Here is a 19758-nt window from a genome sequence, read left to right on the forward strand (position 1 = left end):
ATTCTACCGGATTGATGGGAGCAATTCTCACAATTCTTGAAGACATGCATTATTCGCTAAATAAAACAACGCTAGCCATGAGGGCGAGGCGTGCAAATTTAAAATACACGTCAACATCGTGGCCGAATGTCAACGAGATGAAATGGCCGATTCATCAATATTTGTGTTACGTCTGAGACCGATGCCGGGAATCAGCGGACTGCACGCGATCTCCAGTCAGCATACCTCTCCATTAAGCATTCCTCGTGAAGGCAAAAGATGAACTCCTGCCGGAGCCCTTATGTATTTGTAAACATTCATGTTAATAAATCATGCTTAATAAAATACAGGGTTTCCCTATTTTCTATGTGTTCGTTGTTTTGTTTTCGTCAAACACCCCGCCACCGTGCATGCATGCTTGCGTCTGATGCGTGTTTCCAATGCAGGAGCTGCCGGTGCAGCAGCAAGGCGACACGGTGAGCAGCCTGGTGTACGAGGCGAACGACCGGATGTGGGACCCAGTCTACGACTGCGTCAGGGCCATCTCCTTCCTGCAGAACCAGGTGTCACAGCTGCAGATGCAGCTCGCCATCGGACAGGGCGAGAACCTCTGCATCTAGATGCAGCACCGTGATGGCAACAAGAACGAGAAGAATGTGAGAGAGGAGGAGGAGAGAGAGGAGGGAAAAGAGAGAAGGTGCTGACGTGGACCCTAACATGTGGGGTTCACATGGGGACCTACGCTGACTCAGCCGCCACGTCAGACAATACCGGATTTAAAACCACCGAATGATCTAAAGTGAACGGTTTTATAAGTTGAGGGATGTCGTATATCTAATTTTGCGGTTGGGAGACGATTTTGTATCTCGATGACAAGTTGAGGGACCTTGGGTGTACTTTTTCCTTTTGCTTGATGCTTGGTGCCAGGTAGGTTTGCAGCCCAGTACAGAGTAAACAGGCCTAATCTAGCCATCAGTCAAGATCCATTAGGTTCCTGAGCCCTTGGTTTCTTTTGTGAATAAAGTCCAATAAAAGTCCCTTAAATATAGGTAATATCTAATTCAACCACTCAACCGTTACGACTCCTCGAATTATTAAAACCAGTACAAATGACTCCTAGGATGATTTCGATGGTGGTTTTAACTGAAGTGGAATCCCAATCAGTAAGAAGAAAAAAAAAATCCCAGGGAAACCCACTTGTACCAGAATAGCCATGAGGCCGAGCTCAACGGGGAGGTAGAGTCCAAGCCCGAGCTATGAGTTCTTCTGCCATCGGGCACACCCGTCATGCCATCGTTGTTGCAGGCTATCTGTGCTCTGCAATGACATTTTGGGGTTGCTTAGATCCACTGGCAAAATTATTTTTTGCCCCATCACATCAAACGTTTAAACACATGCATGAATCTTTTAAGCCTAATTACGCTATGATTTGATAATATGGTGCTATAGTAAACATTTGCTAATGACAAATTAATTAAGTTTAATCTTGAGGTTTACAGGCGTATTCTGTAATTTATTTTTGTTATTAGACTACGTTTAATACTTCAAATGTGTATCCGTGTATCTGATGTGACACACCAAAACTTTACACCCATAACTCTAACACAGTGTCAGGGTTACGGATAAGGCATATCTTCTATCCCGCGACTTATGGAATATACTAATAAGGACTTATGGAATATACTAATAAGGTATATCTTCATGTACACAGATTGGTTCCATGTACGCTCTTAAGGATTTGTTTTAAATCACGGAAAATATCTCCACGAGTCAAGCGATTTCCAAAATCCTACTCGGAAGGGGTAAAGTTTCTGTTATACCGTGTCGAATCAAATATCCCCATATTTTTCTTGGGGGTCAAGATGATCCACGGTATAAAAGGGACTCCTAGGGAGGGGTTCAAGGCATCCAATTCAATTGCCAACACACCCACTAGTTTACGAAGCCGGAGTACGTGGAGTCAAGTCGCTGGGAGATCTCATCGAAACCCTCGACTACGATCTCGTCGGTATCATCTATTTCGACTACTTGCTTTGTAATCTGTTCTCATCATCATCAATCCCATATAAACTAGACTAGGGCTATTATCTGATAAGGGGCCTGAACCAGTATAATCGTTATCTTTTGTCTGCTTGATATCGTATTATGTAGCCTCGTAACAACGTACCCCAGTACTCAACTCATCCGGTCCATAAGTATCACTCGTCAACACACAGCCTTTATAACTCACTTTCTAATAGTCCAACTAAACAAGGCCTTAGGTGCCCCCAAACAAAATCTGTTGCCTCGCCGTTAGGTCTTTCTACTCCAGTCAGTTCAGTTCCATCTTCAGCAGCAGATCGCGACCGTCACGTCATTTCAACGCATCGTGATACCCATACAATTAACCCTGTGCACCTCCAGTTCTCCCCTGCCTACCCCAGCTTCCGTCCGCGTCGGTCGATCGGGCCGCCACAGCGCTACTGTTGGTTTGGCTGCACCTGCACATGTACGCGCGCCCCCCGTGTCGATCTCACTGCTGCTACACTGCACACTGCACGCGACGTGAACCAAACAGACCACGACACGCCTGGCGCTTCCGCACTCGCCAACCCCCCCCCCCCCCCCCCCCCCCCCCCAACCCCCCACACGGATTGGGATCACCTGCAGTAGCTATAGCTCCTGCAACTTAAGCAGTCCTATAACCACCATTGGATCAGAAATTGATGTCCTAGATCTTTCCTAAATACTATTTACAGAAAATCGCACAGTGTGTTCCTGTAGCATACACTGTAGCAGTTACTGTTTAAAACTACTGTAGCACTGTTTGGACCGTTGATTATCTTGATCCAACGATGGAAAACAGTCCCAACTGCTAAACTTGCAGTCTGTACTGTAACTGCACCGGATCCTTATTCCCCCCCCCCCCCCCCCCCCCCCCATACACACAGACACACACACGATTGGGCGATCGTCGACGTATGCAAACGCACAACGCGAGGGGTTGGGAGAGTTGGGACCCTCTCTGTGACACAATGACAAGCGAACGTACATGCACGTGGCCCTGAGCCTGAGTTGGCCAGATGCACCACCACCATCACCATGTGCCTGTGCCTGTGCCAGTTGTGGGCACGCTAGCTGCAGTGACAGACTCACAGACACAGACACTGCTTCTCTAATTTAACAAGGCGGCAGCATGAGCAGGTGCTAGTGCTAAGCTAATCTGACCGGATCTACGGGAGAGAGAGAGAGAGAGAGGAGGAATTTGTTAATCGGCCCATCGCCATCACACATGCAACGGCCGAGACAGCTCGGCCCACGCGGCCCACGCATGTACGTGCACATGTGTGGCCTCGTGTACGGTCTACTCCCTCCGTCCAACCTGGTTTCCGACCGTCCGTCTTATTTAAAAAAAGTTATGAAAAAAATTACAAAGACAAGTCACGTATAAAATATTAATCATGTTTTATCATCTAACAAGAATAAAAATATAAATTATAAAAAAATTTCATATAAAACGAATAGTCAAAATTGAACACGAAAACCTACGGTATGTCTTTTTTTTTTTAAGGTTTTTTTTTTTTTTTTTTTTTTTTTAAGGACGGAGAGAGTACTTGCTGCCGCATTGTCTGCTTCAACTCATCGCTCGGTCACTGACAAGTAAAAATCTCCCAAAAAAACGTACTCCCAAATGTGGCGAACAGATCATCAACAAATCAAGGCCAAGTTCATCTGGAGATCGATTGATTTCATATCATAGCAGGGTTTAACCATGGACATCACATAACAACACGCGCGAAATAAATAAAGAAATTATGGAGGAGTGTAGTTCGGGTGGCCATCGACCGACCATGCCGGATGTGACTTGTGTGCGGTGGTGTTTGTTGCATGTTGGATGGCTAGCTCGTCGCCACCGCGGCCATCGCCATGCCGCCGTTGCCGGAGACGCCGCCGCGGTTGTGGGGCGCGGCCATGATGGATTTGCTGGAGGAGGAGCTCGTCGGCCTCAGCGCTCGCATCGGGCTCGCCAGCGCCCACGCCCAGCTCCGGTGGCTACGCGCGCCGTGGGTTCTTGCGCTGGGGGCGGCGGCGGTGGCGCCGTCGGCAGCGGACAGCCAGTAGGAGGACGACGTGGGCGGCGGCGCGGCGCCGAGGCCGCCGAAGAACCCGGCGCACTTGATGCGGTGCTGCTGGGTGGACTCGTACTCGTCGTCGTCGCCGTTGCCGGCGGCGGAGTGGTTGCCGCCCAGGTGGGCGAGCGCGCCGGCGGACGACTTGGGCTTGGGCTCGCGGTGGGACTCCACGCGGCGGAGCGCGCAGTCGCCGAAGCCGGTGGAGAGGCGCTCCAGGAAGTCCCCCGAGAAGCTGCGGCTGCCGCACCCCACGGAGCGCGACCGCGCCACCTTCCTCCCGAACGACGACGACGACGAGCCCTCGCTACGGCGGCCGGGGCTGTCCGGCTCCACTATCGCCTCCAGCCTCCGTCCCAGCGACGCCGACGACGCCGAGGCCACCGACACCGACTTCCTCCTCACCGACGCGCCGCCGCCGCCGCCACCGTTGGCCATCGACGCCGAGCCCTGGTGGCCGCCGCTCGACGACGAGGACGAGGAGTAGAGGAAGGACCAGAAGCTCTTCTTCCTCGGGCTGTCCGCGGTGACCGCGGACGGAGCGGGCGCCGTCACCGGCGTCGTCTCCTCCGGACGCGGCGCCACCGACTTGCTCCTCTTGAGCCCGCCAGCCGCCGAGGCCGGGATCACCTTGCGCGCCGCGGCGGCGGCGGAAGGGTGGAGAGGCAGTGACGACGACGACGACTCAGCAGCGACGTGGCTGGTCGGAGTGGACGAGGAGGCGGAAGCCGGCGGCGGGTGGAAAGGGCTGGACTTGGACGAAGACACCAACATGCCGAGCTTCTCCTGCAGGCAGAAGGCGCATATGCCGCCGCCGGCTGCCACCCCAGCCGCCGCAGCCGCGCCAGGCGGGTACGGATGCTCGCTGCAGTACGCCACTCCGTCCTGGTCCCCCGCCACCACAGGCGCCACCGCCACCGCCGCCGCTGCCACCGTCTCCCCCACTTTCTCCTCCATTCTCACACCCGTCACCTCACCTCCTGCGATCGATCCCCGCAAGCTAAGCTCCGCACCACCGGATCTTGGATACGCCTACGCGACCCACCGCATCACCACAAGAGGTCAGGCCGTCTCGATCTCGATCTGCTGCTGGTCGTGCAGGGCGTGGGGGCACGGGGCGCAGTCGCGCAGAGGCGGATGTGGCGGGGTGTGTGGAGTGACGAGTGAGGAACGCGACGCGAGGGGGGTGGTGGTGAGCGGCTTGTTATTTTAGCGCCACTACCAGTGGCAGCGCCCGCTTCTTTTTGTCCGGCTCGTGCGGATGGGGGGGCGTCACAAGGAGAGCACGTGGGGGGTGGGGGTGGGGGTGCGTGCGTGCTGCTGCGGCAGCAGCGTTCTCGTTCTCCTCCCCGCGTCGCGCGTGGTGCTCCACGCTGCGGCCGCGCGCTGTCACATGGCGCGCGCAATTTTTCTGTATGGTATACTAGCAACGGATCTTATGCCGCGCTATAACCCAGGTTTTACTACTACTACTACTACCTCGTAAGTGACCACTTGATCGAAAAATAGTTAGAAGAATGGGATAGCCGCGCCGTGACCACATCTATATCGCTCGTTTCTCTCGATCACTCGATGTACTAATGTAGGAGTATACTACTACTACTACTACTACTACTACTACTACTACGTGCAAATGGGCAAATGGCCATGCCGAAATGACTGATCCAACCTTGCCATATCTTAACAACAGCCACATGTCTTCGGGGAGACTACAACATCCATGATCAGTACTACCTATCGTATGCTGCATGTGCTAGCATGAGGTATTGAGCTTGCAGCTCTAGCTAATTTGATTTCATCACGGATACAGATCTCAAATCTACTGAAAGAGCAACTGATCTCCATCATGGAAGGAGCTATAGGATGGAAACACGATGTAGTATACGGGTAGTGATTAATAAATTGAGGTGCCACGAGACCCCGGGACAAACAGACAGGATTTGTACAAATTCTAATGGTCTTAACAGTAACTCTTAACCATGCTCCCTGGGAATCTATCGTTTGTTTTAGCTCTGTCCAGGGTGGCACGTACGCTTAGCTACATGTTTCTAATCCAATGGAGTTTTTATTACAAAAAAATATATATCTGAATGAGTGGTCGATGGATCATCAGAGGCGACTGGCGAGAGTAATTTCCGGTCCAGCACATTGCAACGCCATGCCATTCTGTCTCTACCTCTCACCCAGCTACAGCATCAAGGGATGTGCGGCACATGGTTCCCATCGGTCGACATCATGTACTTCTACACACATCATCATCTTTTCGGTTAGTTTTCTGAGCCCCTGATGCTACACGAGGGGCACTTGTATATGCTACTCCTACTAGTAGTATGCTCGCAACAGGAGCCGTCCATGTGCGTGCGTGCGTGCGTGGGGAGATGCACCGTTGCAGTGGACATGTCGCTCTCCGATCCGCGGCTTGCGTTTTGCGTACGTGCGGTTCGGGCTGTGTCTGTGGCTGTGGCCACCGTGCTCTCCCGGCGTCCACGCGCGCTTCCCGGCGCGGCCAGCCGGTGCATCGGTGAATGGTTTCGTGATCGGCAGAGATCTTTTGCATACGTGGTGGCTTTTAGTTCCAGGTGACACGAAAAGGTTGAAAGCAGCAGGATTCCAGGGAGCAGCGGTTCACGGTTTCGAGATCGGCTCATTTCGGCTCGATGCGTTGACATGGTGGTAGAGACTAATCTGGGGAATTTTTTATATAGATTTTGTTTATGAACTATCTATACGGGGATTAGGGCAAATACTATGGACATCTAAGCACAATCTCCTAGGTGCCACATAAGCTAAAATAGTGAGGTGGAGGAGAGAAGAGATGAGAGAGATAAGCAGCCACCTCTCATGCAAGAGGCAACCATTACACAAAATTCAAGACAAAAGGAGAGAGAGGAAGAGTAGATTGAGCAAACAAACATTGAGGCTAGTGTATTAGAATTAGTATATATGTGATATATTGTACATGTTACCTCTACATTTATTAGTTGATGATGTGGTCAACATTAGATGCAACAACCTTCTCTTTTATAAAACTTGCCCTTACGTGAACGGGATTTTGTATATTCGTGCACGGACAGATAATGGATTGGAGTACAATCTTGCTTTTGTCATTCGTGTAGGATGACTCCAAAGTTAGGGACTTGAGGACATTTAACTATTTACTTCATCCGTTTCATAATGTAAAACTTTCTAATATTGTCCACGTTCATATAAATGCTAATGAATCTAAACACATATACACTGAAAGTCTTATATTATGAAACGGAGGGAATACCGTTCCTAGATCTAGAGCAGAATGGGATAGCCCTTCAGTCATCAATTAACACTTAATACTCCGTACTATAGAACTTGTTTTAATTGATAGGAAACAGATCATACGAAAAGTAAATTTCAAATAACTACAAGTATTTATTAAAACTATAAATTTCAAATAACTATAACTATTTTACTAAAACTATTAGTTTAGTACAACTTTGGCCGTGTTTAGTTTCAAAGTTTTTCTTCAAACTTTCAACTTTTCCATCACATCAAAACTTTCCTACACACATAAATTTTCAACTTTTCCGTCACATCGTTCCAATTTCAACCAAAATTTCAATTTTAGCGTCAACTAAACACAACCTTTAGCTAAATATTTCACGGAACTGCAACAATAGTGTATGACTTTATCAAAAAGCTACTACATTATTCACCTGACAAGTTTTGAGTCCATATATCATACACACATTTATATATGCAATACTTTATATCAGGGTAAGTCGAGCCCATATGTGATAAAATCAACTGTTGTTGCTGTTGTTGTTGCAGCAGTCTTATGAAATACCCATCTGAAGTAAAAGGATAGTTTTAACAAATAATTACAGTTTTACGAAGAATGATAAGCACGGGTGCATACCTCGGCCAGTTTCCTCGGAGAACTATAGACCTTCCGTTGCTACCAAATGAACATTTCTTGTAAAACTGAACTGTAGATTTGCGGACAGGACTGTGCAGTACTGTGCACCCCCAGTGCCTGTCAGGATCAGAGCAGCCACAAACCCATAAACTCATCGCTCTATTCTAGTCCTTCCAAATGTACATTTTTTTAATGGAAATGTACATTCGTAATACTCCATCAAGATAGATTACATTCAACAAGTCATGCGCTACGATGTACAGCATATATATACACCACTAGCATGTCGGGGTTGAAATGCAATCTACAGTTTGCAATACTCGTCAGTTGAATCCTCTTGACGTTTGGTACTGGCATTCCCAACCTGCTAAACCTTTGTGGGGGTGTCATCATGAACGAAGTAATCTTGGACCAGAATTTGACTCAATCCATGAAACAATTACGTCAACAAGTGTATTGACATCCTTTGAGATTTGTGCTCGTAGAACGCCCGAATCCGCACCTAAAGTGCTACCTACCTCCTTAGCAACAGCCTCCCATGGTGTCCCTGTTGCTAGATTTGTCAGGAGTTCACCTCCTCTGTTTACTGCATCGGCCATTGCTGGTGGAACATCAGGAAGTACCTGAAGGAAAAATATGTGATTACTTAGCTGAAATAAGAGAGACGGATACAATAACTTTCTCAAAAAATAATATCTTTGGTCTAACAATAGCTTTATTCATGGACAGCACGTGCTGTACATGACAGGCTTTGTCATTTGTCAGCACCTTTAATTCTGAGAATATATTCAGCGAAAATCACCTGCTGTAACGGTAGTCCATGATCTCCAGGAAGTGACCGAATTGACATGTCAAGCAGTGAGCTAATGGCAGATTCGGAGCTTAGTACTTGCGCAAGAATAGATGTTTCATCAATTTGATCATCTTTGAACTTTATCAAGAGGTTTCGAGAAATCCCATAGTAGGATTTTACCTGCAGAAAGAAGTGTAATGCATTAGAACAATCATAAAAATAAATTATATAGTGGTATTTTTTTTTAAAAAAAAACCACAACACAATAATTTGAAAAATGCTTCATGATAATAAATTTGCTGCCATTTATAACATAAGTTACATCTTTTTTTATTTTTAGTACCACATACAAACAAGAAATCCAACTACATTAAACGTGATGGATTAGTTAGCTCTTTCTCTCTCTGTTTTTCTTTTCTCCTCCCAAGTCTGAAGCAGCATGGTAATGCATATTACTCACTTTGTCCCAGTAACATTAAGGATATCTCCTTTTAACTTGTTTTATGTTTGGGCATACATCATACAAAGTCAGAACAGGGAATAATATTCCAACCTACTCATCCACAAATGCACAAACAAAAGGTGCTAACATTTCTTTGATTGCTGGACAGTTCTCTAGTTATTTAGCTTATCCTGCATACATCTTTGCGCACTGAATGAATTGCATATTTTCATGATTGTCCAAACCTAAAGAGAGCCACATGCTGCGAGGGTTGATTAAGATGGGCGAAATAATGCTGTAAGATCAGCAGTGTGAATTATAGAGTGGACACAGCAAATGGTCTTTGCAAGCATTTCACTATCATACTAATCTGTCAGGTCAATTTTAGATTATGGTAACACCAGTAAGAGCTTTGATATATTCAACACGTCTTCCTTTTTGTTAAAACAAACTCATATATAGATCAAAATATAATAACTCTGCCATCGTAATTCCTTGTTTCCTTAAAGTTTGTTGTAGACTTCAAACTGAACATTTCATACATATGTACATACTACCCAAATTATTGGTTATTTCTATACTCATCAATCACGCCAAAAATGACATCTGTAGACTTGGATTGAACCGAGAAAATTCAACTCAAAATGCTAACTGATGTTAGGCTGAGTTCGGTACACCATTTTCCCAACCCACCTCTCTCGTTTTCCGCGCGCACGCTTTTCAAACTACTAAACGGTGCATTTTTTTCAAAAATTTTATATACAAAAGTTGTTTTAAAAATTCATATTGATCCATTTTGAAAAAAAAAATAACTAATGCTTAATTAATCACGTGTTAAAAGGCCGCTCCGTTTTACGTGCAGGATGGGTTTCCATCCTGCACACCCGAACACACCCTTAGTATAGAACTGATGGTGAAAATACTTTAACAGCTCTGGAGAATTAGTGATTTCATTTGGTTTGTATACTTCTATTTGGGCACATCTCTGCCTATATCCTCAAAATAAGCAAGGGGAATCCACCATGATCCATTGCCTGATGATCCTTTCAAAAAGTGCAATGTGATGAATTGCATAGAAGATTCTGCTAGTCACCAATAAATGATATTGATGGGGAGTTGGGGATGCATCCTATGTCATATGATATCAGAGGCTATTCAAATTTATTAACCCAGTGGTTAGTATTGGTTAGTTTAAAATAGAAAGTATAGAAGAAAAAAAAACATCGTTTTAGAGTTGACTTTTTAGCACTTCTATATAATATTACAACAGCAGCACAGCAATTGTAGATGAAAGGTTAACATATATCCTATGCAAGTATCTGAAGCATTGAAAGAGAAGAATAAGCTAACTTACCAGCCGACGTGTCTCTTCTGGCTTTGGAACGAATTCTTCTCGGCCTTTTACTAAATCCATATACAGTGGAGGAAGTTGCTGAACTAATGGCAGGAGCTGCTTAACAACAGGAGGGCTAAGATTCTCAAGTTGCTTAATGGCTGCTTCCGCCTGTTTTGCAAGGATTATAATCATCTTAGCTTAAGAGGGAAGTGGCATATAATCAACACATAGGAAACATGTGATTTGTATTTGGGAGAGTGACATGGCATCAGTAGCAATATTCAAGTGTAATAGTTGGAATGATCCATGTCCATTTCTATTTCATATTATTGCTATCTGAGGAAAAATTCTTTGTAACTAACATGAAACTTCTGGTAAATTTATGTGCTTACTGAGTTTAAAATTGAAGGGAGGCTCGCCAACATAAAACTCGAACATTCTATTAGAGTTGGGAACTTCCTATTTTTAGAATAGTGAACAGATACCGACTTTGTCACTTACACCTACACCTAACACCATAAGTTCCACTTGTGATACATACTAAGAAAGATAGTACGTCTCCAGAAACAGGAGATGTCCAAATGAGAATGACAGTGCAGGGATGAAAAGAAAATAATACCACCATGTGGAACAGTTGCAGACCATTCAAGCAACAGACTTTGTCATAAAATATAAAAAATCATCGTAACAAGTTGGCAATGGAATTCAGAAACACATCGTACCCCAAAACGAAGTGTTGGATATGATGTCAACTGGGAAAATATTGGCCCAAAACTCTGTGCCATGGGAACAATTACAGGCGAAAATAATGGAACTGCCAAGCTTGCTTCCTGCAAAAGAAAAAGAAAGAAGAAGAAAAACTACAAGTAATATTCTACTAGTAGCTTTTAAAAGAATTAATAGCTTGAACGGAACAAAAATTCTTTTCGCTCTGGTTACAATAGATAACATCATTCCGTCCTAACATCTAAATGCAAGTGTCTTATGACACTACGATTTTTGTACCAAACTAACAGAGCCGCATCACATGCTTCGCAGCTGATGTACCCGCTCCATGTAGATTGAAGCGTACAAAAGTTCTTACTTCACTTTGAAAGTTGCATTACTATGGATTACCCAATTTAAATATCTACTCAATGAGGAATGTCCAGTTATCCACTTATCTTATCAAGAGATACAAACTAAAGCAATAAAGTATGGATCCCTGGTCATCTACAGTGTACTAGTATGGTCTTTACCTATATGTATGTGTCTTCCCTAAGCCATGCAATTTTCTCTACTACTTCGAAAGGACAGTCGTCCTCCTTCCTCCCCTTCCAATCTCACGTATAAAAAGCACTAAAAAAAGAGAAAAAAAAGTGCCAAAAACTAACCAACTGAGAAAAAAAAGAAGAAAACCAGGAAAAGAAAAGACGATTAGTTAACGAAAAAAACAACTCTGTCCTCCCCATATCTGTCCCAAAAACCAGGAAATGTAATCTCTGCCTCCTAAAAAGAAGAAAAAAAAGAAGGAAAAACCAGGGGAAAAAAGAACAAGCAGTTAGTCTTCCGGTGCTTTACTCGATCCACGGTCCCATCCATCCTAATGGTATGGATATATCCTCAATTAAATAAGCCCATCGCAAAGCATGGGATTGTTACTAGTGTTAACAAGGAGGGGAGATAACACGCAAAAAACATACCTTATTGTTAAAGGCCATCAATATATTTCCACTTCGCTGCACAGCGTATCTTGATCCTAATAGAAGCAAACATCAGTGATAAAACAACATATTACACCGCTAACTGAACAAGCACAAATTTAATCTTACATAAAGAATACTTCATAGCCCAGAAGATAAATGAAGGGTGTGTTTAGTTTACGCTAAAATTGGAAGTTTGGTTGAAATTGGAACGATGTGACAGAAAAGTTGGAAGTTTATGTGTGTAGGAAAGTTTTGATGTGATGGAAAAGTTGGAAGTTTGAAGAAAAAGTTTGGAACTAAACAAGGCCGAAATATGCACTTATAATCTCGTACCAATGAGAAGGTGGATCACAGATCCCAAAGAATGCCCAACACCAAATGTGGGAAGGTCATTTACCTGGAAAAAAAATGTTTGCTTAGTATATTGGACAATATTGGAGTTAATTGTTATGTGAAAAATAACAACTTACAGGTTCAACCATGTTTCTTAAGCACCTGTCAAACTTAAATTGAACTTCATCTGCGATGAAGAAATGATCAAAGCCGCTAGCATATGGCGTTGCGATCACCAAAGCTCCCCTAAATTTCAAATAGACTGATAAAATACATGTCTGCTAGAGAAGTGGAATATGTAGAAAGATAGCTCTATAGGAAATCATAATAGCAGTGTAAACCGTGTAGAGCTAGAGCTAAGAAGTACTGTATCATTTTCTTGAAATGAAGATGCAGTTCATTGCTTGTAATATTATCAAAGGACAAACTTTAAAAATGATTGTTGTTTCACTAACTTTTTGATAGATTGAACAAGCGTGTCTTGCTTAGAACCACATAAAGAGGTGCCTTGCAGTTAATAATGACAAATTACACACCAAAGCTCTTATTCTCTAGATTCATGGTCAAGCAATGATGCACTAGTTAAACACACAACAAAGGGAGGGCTAAATTTTCAAAGGTTGCATTTCGGGTATAGAACTATAGTCAACTCTCCAGCGTTACGAACAAATCAAATGCCGCTCTGTTTCAGTCTTTGAGCAGAATTAGATTGTTGCACACAGATAATTTTGGGTCATTGGGCATTGCTTGTCCACATACTTGTCTGCAAGTCGTTCAAGGAAGAAACGATAAGTGATCTGAGGAGCAGCTCCAACAAAAATCCCACCAACGAAGTGAACAACGAACGAGGGCTCCTGTGATTTAGGCTTCAGCACCCACGCTCCCTATCAGAACAACCGGTAGTAAGTAAAATCACTCTGCATCAACAACAGTAGCAGGAAAATTTTGCACTCTCAATTGAGGTCGCAATCACCGAAGCGCACCTCGATCTCGGTCCAATCTCCGGTCGAACCCCAGCCCTCCCGGGACTGCTTCGCCGCCTCCGTGATCACCCTGTTCGCCGGCCGCAACAACAAAAGATGTTATCAATCTAGGAGAGAGATTTCGCAGGCACGGAATTAGCCATCGCCTACCTCTCGATCTGCGAGTAGAGCTGTATCGATCCCTCGGACGGCGCCGGGGGAGCCGACGGCGTGGCGACCCGGGGCCCCTCCCCTTCCTCAGCAGAGCAGCATGAGATGGCGGCGCGCCTCCTCCTCCTACTCTTCCCCCAACCCCAACTACTCGTCGCCGCAACTCTACTTCCTCTTCGGGAACCCCAGAAACGGCAGACCGCGGAGGAGGAGGGCCCCGGGGTGCCGCCGCCGCCGCGCAGCTGCACGGCGGACGGAGGCGGCGGAGACACAACCCTTATCATCGCCGCCGACTCGACGCCACCACGTCGCCTCGCTGCGGCCGTACGGACTCCGCGCGTGCCGTCTCCGCTTCGCCAACCCGCCCCGCGCCCACAGCGACCGCGAGAGTAGAGCTATCACGCGCACCGCGACCGACGGCTCGGCGCGGCGCGGAGGCAAGTGTACACTGCCCGCCGTAGGATGCCACCGGAAGCGAACGCGCGCGCCGTCGGATTCGCTTCCCGGAAATGGACCCGACCCGTCGTCCACGCCTCGACTGGTCAAAAAACCCAAAAGCGCCTCGCCTCGCGCCCGTTGCTGCCTTACACAGCACACCACACTACCCCTATACTACTAGTAGTAGCTTGCCCCTGCGCTTGCTTGTGTCGCTGTGGCTCGATTGCTTGCGCGGCGCGGCGATCGCGGCCGATCTATCGATTCGATGCGGCCGTGGGAGCGGCGTGGCATGGGCGCGGAGGGAGGCGAGTCGGTGGGCCGCGAGGACACGGACACGAACACGAACACCACAGCCAGTAGCGCGAACGCGAGCACGAGCTCGAGCACCGCCGCGAGTGGTAGCAGCGGGGCGAGGCGGAATGGGGCGGCTGCGGCGGCGGGGGAGGGGTGGGGGAGAAGCTCTCTGTCGACGGCGACCATCAACCTGAGCCAGGAGTACACGCTCGCCATCCACACCAGCTCCTACCACGAGATCTGGGCGAAGATCCATGTGGACGGCGGGGATGGGCAGCGGGAGGGCGGCGTCAGTGGTGGTGGTGGTGGGGAGGAAGATGAGGAGGACGAGGACAGGTGCACCCTCGCCGGCGTGCTCCAGCCGGAGGACGCGGTGGTGGAGCGCGCGCTGGGGGACGCGCCGGACACGGAGCTGACCCGCCTCGCCGCGGACTACCTACGCAGCACGCACCACGCGTCGCTGCTCTGCCTCTCCCTCCGCCGGGCGCTGCGCCGCGCGCGGGCGCTGTACGGGCCCATCACGGACCTCCTCGCGCTGATACCGCACGCGCCCCCGCTCGCCGCGCCGCACCGCGACTGCGCGTTCGACGCCTTCCTCCTGTTCGACCAAATGCCCAACCCGTTCCCGGCCCCCGCGGCCGGCTTCCAGGGCATGCACCGGAGCTTCGTCGGCCTCAAGAACCACCTCGACCTGCGCCTCCGCAGGGCCCGCCGCAGGCGCCGGCTGGTGCGCTGCGCGACGCGCGGGTCGGGCATCTGCCTAATCGCCTGCGCCACCGGCGCTGCGATCGCGGGCCTCGTGCTCGCCACGCACGCCATCACCGTGCTGTTGGCCGCGGCCCCCGCCTGCGCGGCGTCGCGCGGCTCCTGCTGCCCCGCAACCGCTTCGATGAAACGCCTGCAGCAACACATGGACCGGCTTGACGCTGCAGCCAGGGGCGCCTATGTGTTGAACAACGATGTCGATACAATCGAGCGCCTGGTGGGCAGACTCCATGCCACCGTCGAGAGTGACAAGCTGCTGGTCCGGCTGGGGCTGGAGCGTGGCAGGGGGGAGCACCACACCATAGAGGAGGTGGTACGGCAGCTGAGGAAGAACCACCCGAGCCTGCTACGCCAGCTGGCTGACCTCGAGGAGCACATCTGCCTCTACTTCGCAGCCGTCAACCGAGCTAGGTTGCTCCTTGTAAACCACCTCAGTGCCCAATCTGATCCTGACTGACTGAGTTTCCATTGTCATGATATAATTCAATAACAGTATCCGCTTCAAGAAAAAACTTGATGTTGGAGAACTGTTCTAGGTTGCCAAATGCAAAATGAGATATACTGAAGGAAGTTTACACAAGCTCGTTGTTTCTTGTATGTTATTATGCATTCGATATCTATTGCCTGAAACTGTGTTCTCGGGTATCTATTTAAACTTGGGTAAACTTAGCAATTGTACTGTTTGCTACTCTACAAATGATTTTTTTTACTTTTGCAATTATTACTATGATGTCGTAATAACTTAATTATTCTGAATTTAGTTACAACGCTCAAACCTATCTTTCAAGTTTGGAAATGCAACCTTTGCTGTTAGACAACCAATGTACAAAATTTGAAGTAGTTTATAATAACTACAGAAGATTTTATTTTAGGCCTTTACATGCATTTGTTGCAGATCAAAGATGAAATGATTTGTCAATTTGAATGGTTGTTTGCATATCATCATTACAAATTACATAGCAATGTTTGCATGTGCTATTCAGAGCTACCCTGAATTACTTAATCTGTTACTGTTGTTGAATCTACACCTGTTTGTTGAAACCTGGAGATGATGTCTTTCTTGCAGTATCGGTATTGGTTGCAAGCTACTTTAAGAAAATTATAGGCTTCTTAACATTCTGTCAAGGGATTGCAGAAGAACATAGTTAGAATAATATTTAACTGATAAAGGTTTGTTTAAAGTCCAGTGTTTAATTTGTATTTTGCATCTTAAAGGACTGTTGTTGTGTTGTATGCATTTTTCTTGCAGGCACTTGACTATATACTCTGCAAATGGATAAGTTTCATGCTGATAATGTTCTTAACTGCAATGTCGACGGAATTCATATTTGTTGGTAATCTCAGCTTAAAAGATGTGAATACTAGCAGTTAGTATTCTATCTCAAGCTTTGGTTTGTTCATCTCTCAATTCTTTAAATCTTGAAACATTGCTGGTATAGTGATATGTTTAACTTACAATTACAAAATGATATTTCTTTTAGCTCATTCAAGATTGCCAACTGCAGTACAATTTCATCTTCGAATCCATCTTAATTCGGTAATTCCCATATTGGACTTGATCTGTTCATTGTATCTGATCATCCGATATACAAACTTGAGCCATAATATTTCATTTGAACCGTAACTTGGCAGTAACCTATAAAAAATATCTTGGGATATTTTCAATTATCTTGTAGTATTGTGATCCTTCCTTGCCAACCAACCAACCAATCTTGGGATATTTTATGAAACTCATGAGCCTTTTTGGGAAAAATCTCTCTGGCATTAACTGTTGCTGCATCAATAACACAATCCAACAAGCTTGCCAAATCAACTCTTTCCCTGATGATACATTATGCTGCTAAAGTGTACTTTCCATTTTCAAATGATGGTTACACGGTGAAAAGCTTAATTAGGTAAAACTATGTGCCTGTTCTTTCGGTTTCGATATCTACACTTTGTTGAATGTCATATGGAAATCTACGATCATACATTCATATTTCTTAGTTCTTACTTTTCAGGTTTGCAGGACCAACAGGTCTGCATTACTGCGACAAAAGATATACATGGATGCCACTTGGTTCCCTCGAACTTACATGAAACTATATATGCATAAGGATTTTAACTCTCTGAGGGCTTGGTTAATGGTGATTGATGAATATACTCGTGAAATTTGGCAGCGGGAAGTTTGTTTGTGTTAGTTACACTTGTGTATGCCTGTTCTTGTTGGTGAACGCAACAGTCAACTGTGCTAGGTTGCTCCTTGTAAACCACCTCAGTTGCCAGTCTGATCCTGACTGAGTTTCCATTGTCATGATTTACAAATCAATAGCAGTATCAACTTCAAGGAAAACTTGATGTTGGAGAATCCTTCTAAATTGCCAAATGAAATATCCTGAAGCGGGCTTATACAAGCTTGTTGTTTCTCGTGAGGTGTTATGCATTCGCTGTCTATCGCTTGGCACTATCTGTTCTTTGGTATCTACCTAAAGTTGGATGGCATAACAATTTGGTTATTCTGAGTCGAGTTACAACGCCAATCCAGTCTAGTAAGTTTTGAAATTCAACTTTTGTCGTTAAACAACCACAGTGTGAAATTTGAAGTAGTTACTAGTATCTACCAGATTTTTTTACTTCGGGCATATACGCATATTTGCATTTGTTGCAGGTCAAAGATGAACTGGTTTGCCAATTTGAATTGTTTCTTGCATATCATCATCACAGGTACATAACAATGTTTGTATGTGCTATTCATGGCTACCCTGAATTAGGTAATCTGTTACTAATTGGTGAGTCATTTTGAAACCTGAAACTTGAAGATGCCATCTTGCTTGCAGTATTGATATTGGTTGCAAGCTACTACTTCAGAAAAAAATAGCAATGTTTCTTATATTCTGTTAAGGGATTGCATCTTTTGCCTATGAAAAATATTTCTGCTGATACAGGTCTGTGTAAATTTTGGTGTTTAATTTGCATTTCTTTCACATCTTGAAGGACTGTTACGTGTTGTATGCCTCTTTCTTGCAAGCACAGTAGCACACACATGACGATAGTATATCTGTAAATGCAGATAGTTTTATACGGTGATAATGTTCTTAACTGCAATACCGGTAAATCCGGAACTTGGAGTTGGAGGAAGTAGAATCACCAGATCGGAAATTCGGAATCCCATACGACGGCCACTTGGCTGCCATGGCATCCACGGCCGCCGCCCTCGCCGCTCGTCGTTTGGCACTGAACCTCTGCCGCTTCGCTCCTCGCTCTCCTCTGCTCTCCTCTGCGTGGGCTCGCTGCGTACACCACGCTCGCCGCCGCCGCTGCCGCCGCCGCACCATGGGGAGGACCTACTCGCCTCCTCCGCCGCCGACTCTCGACGATCCCTGGCGGCGGCGGCGGCGGCTATACTCCCGCCGAACCCGAGCAAGATGACGGGAAGACGAGGAATTGCACCCCTCTTGTTACGACCCAACTGCTCCACGTAAGTAACAGCAACGTACGTACACCCCTCATCATCATGGCCGCCGCGCCGGCGGCGCATCATCGATAGCCTCCTCATTGCATTTGCAGTCGACCCCGCCGACTACATCCAGTACGACGAGGCGGACGTCGCGTCGGAGGAGGCCGTGTGGGCGCTGTACGAGCGGTGGCGCGACTTCTACGGCGCGGAGCGCAGCCACGACGAGATGCTCCGGCGGTTCGGGATGTTCAAGGACAAGGCGCGCCATGTCCTCGAGTTCAACAAGTCCGGCGCGTCCTTCACCAAGGCGCTCAAGGAAGGAGCTGACCTGACGTTGGAGGAGAACGCCAAACGCCTCGGCATCCGCCGTAGGCTTTAATCAGCTTGTGAACGAAGGCGTTCGAGAATGATTCATCATCCACCAATCCTTACATCAATAATATCGTTTATATCATGTAAGTTTATTAGGTTTGTTTTAACACTTTGCATTGCAGTGCTTTAATTTATTTAGTGGGATTAATAATAACATGTGTTGTGTTGGAGAACCCTTCGAAGTTGCCAAATGAATGAAATTACCCGAAGCAGGTTTACACAAGCTTGTTGATTATTACTTTTGCAATTAGTATTACTGTGATGTGATGGGAGTAATATTTGATTGTTCTGCATTGAGTTCCAATGCTCAATCCAGTCTTTTCAGTTTGGATATTCAACCTTTTTCTGTTGGACAACCATTGTGCGACATTTGGAATGGTTACTTATAGCTGCAGAGAATTTTACTTTGGACCTATACTTGCATTTGTTGCAGAACAAAGATGAACTGATTTGCCAATTAGAATGGTTTCTTGCATATCATCATAGCGTGCTCATAGCAATCTTTGCATGTGCTATTCGTTGGTACCCTAGAACTACTTAATCTGCTAGTGTTGTTGAATCTATACCGCTGTTGAAACTTGAAGATGTTGTCTAGCTTGTAGAATTGATTGATGAAGCTACATAGCAAAATTAAGGATTCTTTAGTGTTCTGTTAAGGGATTTGAGAAGAATATAGTTAGAAAAAATATAGTTAGAAAACTTTTTCTTCTGATTAAAGTTTTGTTCAAAATTTAGCGTTTTAATTTGCATT

The 19758-nt window shown here is 46.2% G+C and overlaps 3 protein-coding genes across 8 annotated transcripts; 1 reads left to right on the plus strand and 2 right to left on the minus strand.

Moving 5' to 3' along the window:
* Positions 1 to 3575: 3575 nt before the first annotated feature.
* Positions 3576 to 5190, minus strand: LOC127769550 (uncharacterized). The gene has a single exon (XM_052295145.1). It carries the CDS (start codon positions 5043 to 5045, stop codon positions 3858 to 3860), a length of 1188 nt encoding a protein of 395 aa, XP_052151105.1. The 5' UTR covers positions 5046 to 5190; the 3' UTR covers positions 3576 to 3857.
* A 2950-nt stretch (positions 5191 to 8140) lies between these two features.
* On the minus strand, positions 8141 to 14112 carry LOC127770534 (uncharacterized). Its single transcript, XM_052296289.1, has 10 exons — positions 13703 to 14112; positions 13553 to 13622; positions 13329 to 13453; positions 12707 to 12815; positions 12570 to 12633; positions 12234 to 12289; positions 11274 to 11381; positions 10570 to 10719; positions 8783 to 8953; positions 8141 to 8603 (listed from the first exon to the last, which is right to left on the minus strand). The coding sequence occupies exons 1-10, from the start codon at positions 13984 to 13986 to the stop codon at positions 8370 to 8372; spliced, it is 1371 nt and encodes a 456-aa protein (XP_052152249.1). The 5' UTR covers positions 13987 to 14112; the 3' UTR covers positions 8141 to 8369.
* An 88-nt stretch (positions 14113 to 14200) lies between these two features.
* On the plus strand, positions 14201 to 19218 carry LOC127770535 (UPF0496 protein At3g19330-like). Of its 6 annotated transcripts, none has more exons than XR_008017014.1 (4): positions 14201 to 15610; positions 16449 to 17094; positions 17200 to 18656; positions 18746 to 19218. XR_008017014.1 is itself a non-coding variant. In XM_052296291.1 (2 exons), the coding sequence occupies exons 1-2, from the start codon at positions 14406 to 14408 to the stop codon at positions 16477 to 16479; spliced, it is 1236 nt and encodes a 411-aa protein (XP_052152251.1). In that variant the 5' UTR covers positions 14201 to 14405; the 3' UTR covers positions 16480 to 19218. The 6 variants fall into 6 exon arrangements, 2 of the variants coding, with proteins under 2 accessions (XP_052152251.1, XP_052152250.1); XR_008017015.1 differs by having other exon boundaries at positions 16449 to 16566; positions 16681 to 18656; XR_008017016.1 differs by having other exon boundaries at positions 16449 to 16533.
* Positions 19219 to 19758: the final 540 nt, after the last annotated feature.

The sequence above is a fragment of the Oryza glaberrima genome, chromosome 4 (genome assembly GCF_000147395.1).
Source record: "Oryza glaberrima chromosome 4, OglaRS2, whole genome shotgun sequence".
In the NCBI taxonomy this organism is placed as follows: domain Eukaryota; kingdom Viridiplantae; phylum Streptophyta; class Magnoliopsida; order Poales; family Poaceae; genus Oryza; species Oryza glaberrima.

What these genes read in the sequence shown, in the direction of transcription:
- LOC127769550 (XM_052295145.1), bottom strand. Translation starts at nt 5,045, where the DNA reads ATGGAGGAGAAAGTGGGGGAGACGGTGGCAGCGGCGGCGGTGGCGGTG.
- LOC127770534 (XM_052296289.1), bottom strand. Translation starts at nt 13,986, where the DNA reads ATGATAAGGGTTGTGTCTCCGCCGCCTCCGTCCGCCGTGCAGCTGCGC. An exon ending in GAGATTGGACCGAGATCGAG is followed by an intron (nt 13,454 to 13,552) that starts GTGCGCTTCGGT and finishes TTGTTCTGATAG; the next exon opens with GGAGCGTGGGTGCTGAAGCC. An exon ending in CAGAAGAGACACGTCGGCTG is followed by an intron (nt 8,954 to 10,569) that starts GTAAGTTAGCTT and finishes TTCTTTCTGCAG; the next exon opens with GTAAAATCCTACTATGGGAT.
- LOC127770535 (XM_052296290.1), top strand. Translation starts at nt 14,406, where the DNA reads ATGCGGCCGTGGGAGCGGCGTGGCATGGGCGCGGAGGGAGGCGAGTCG.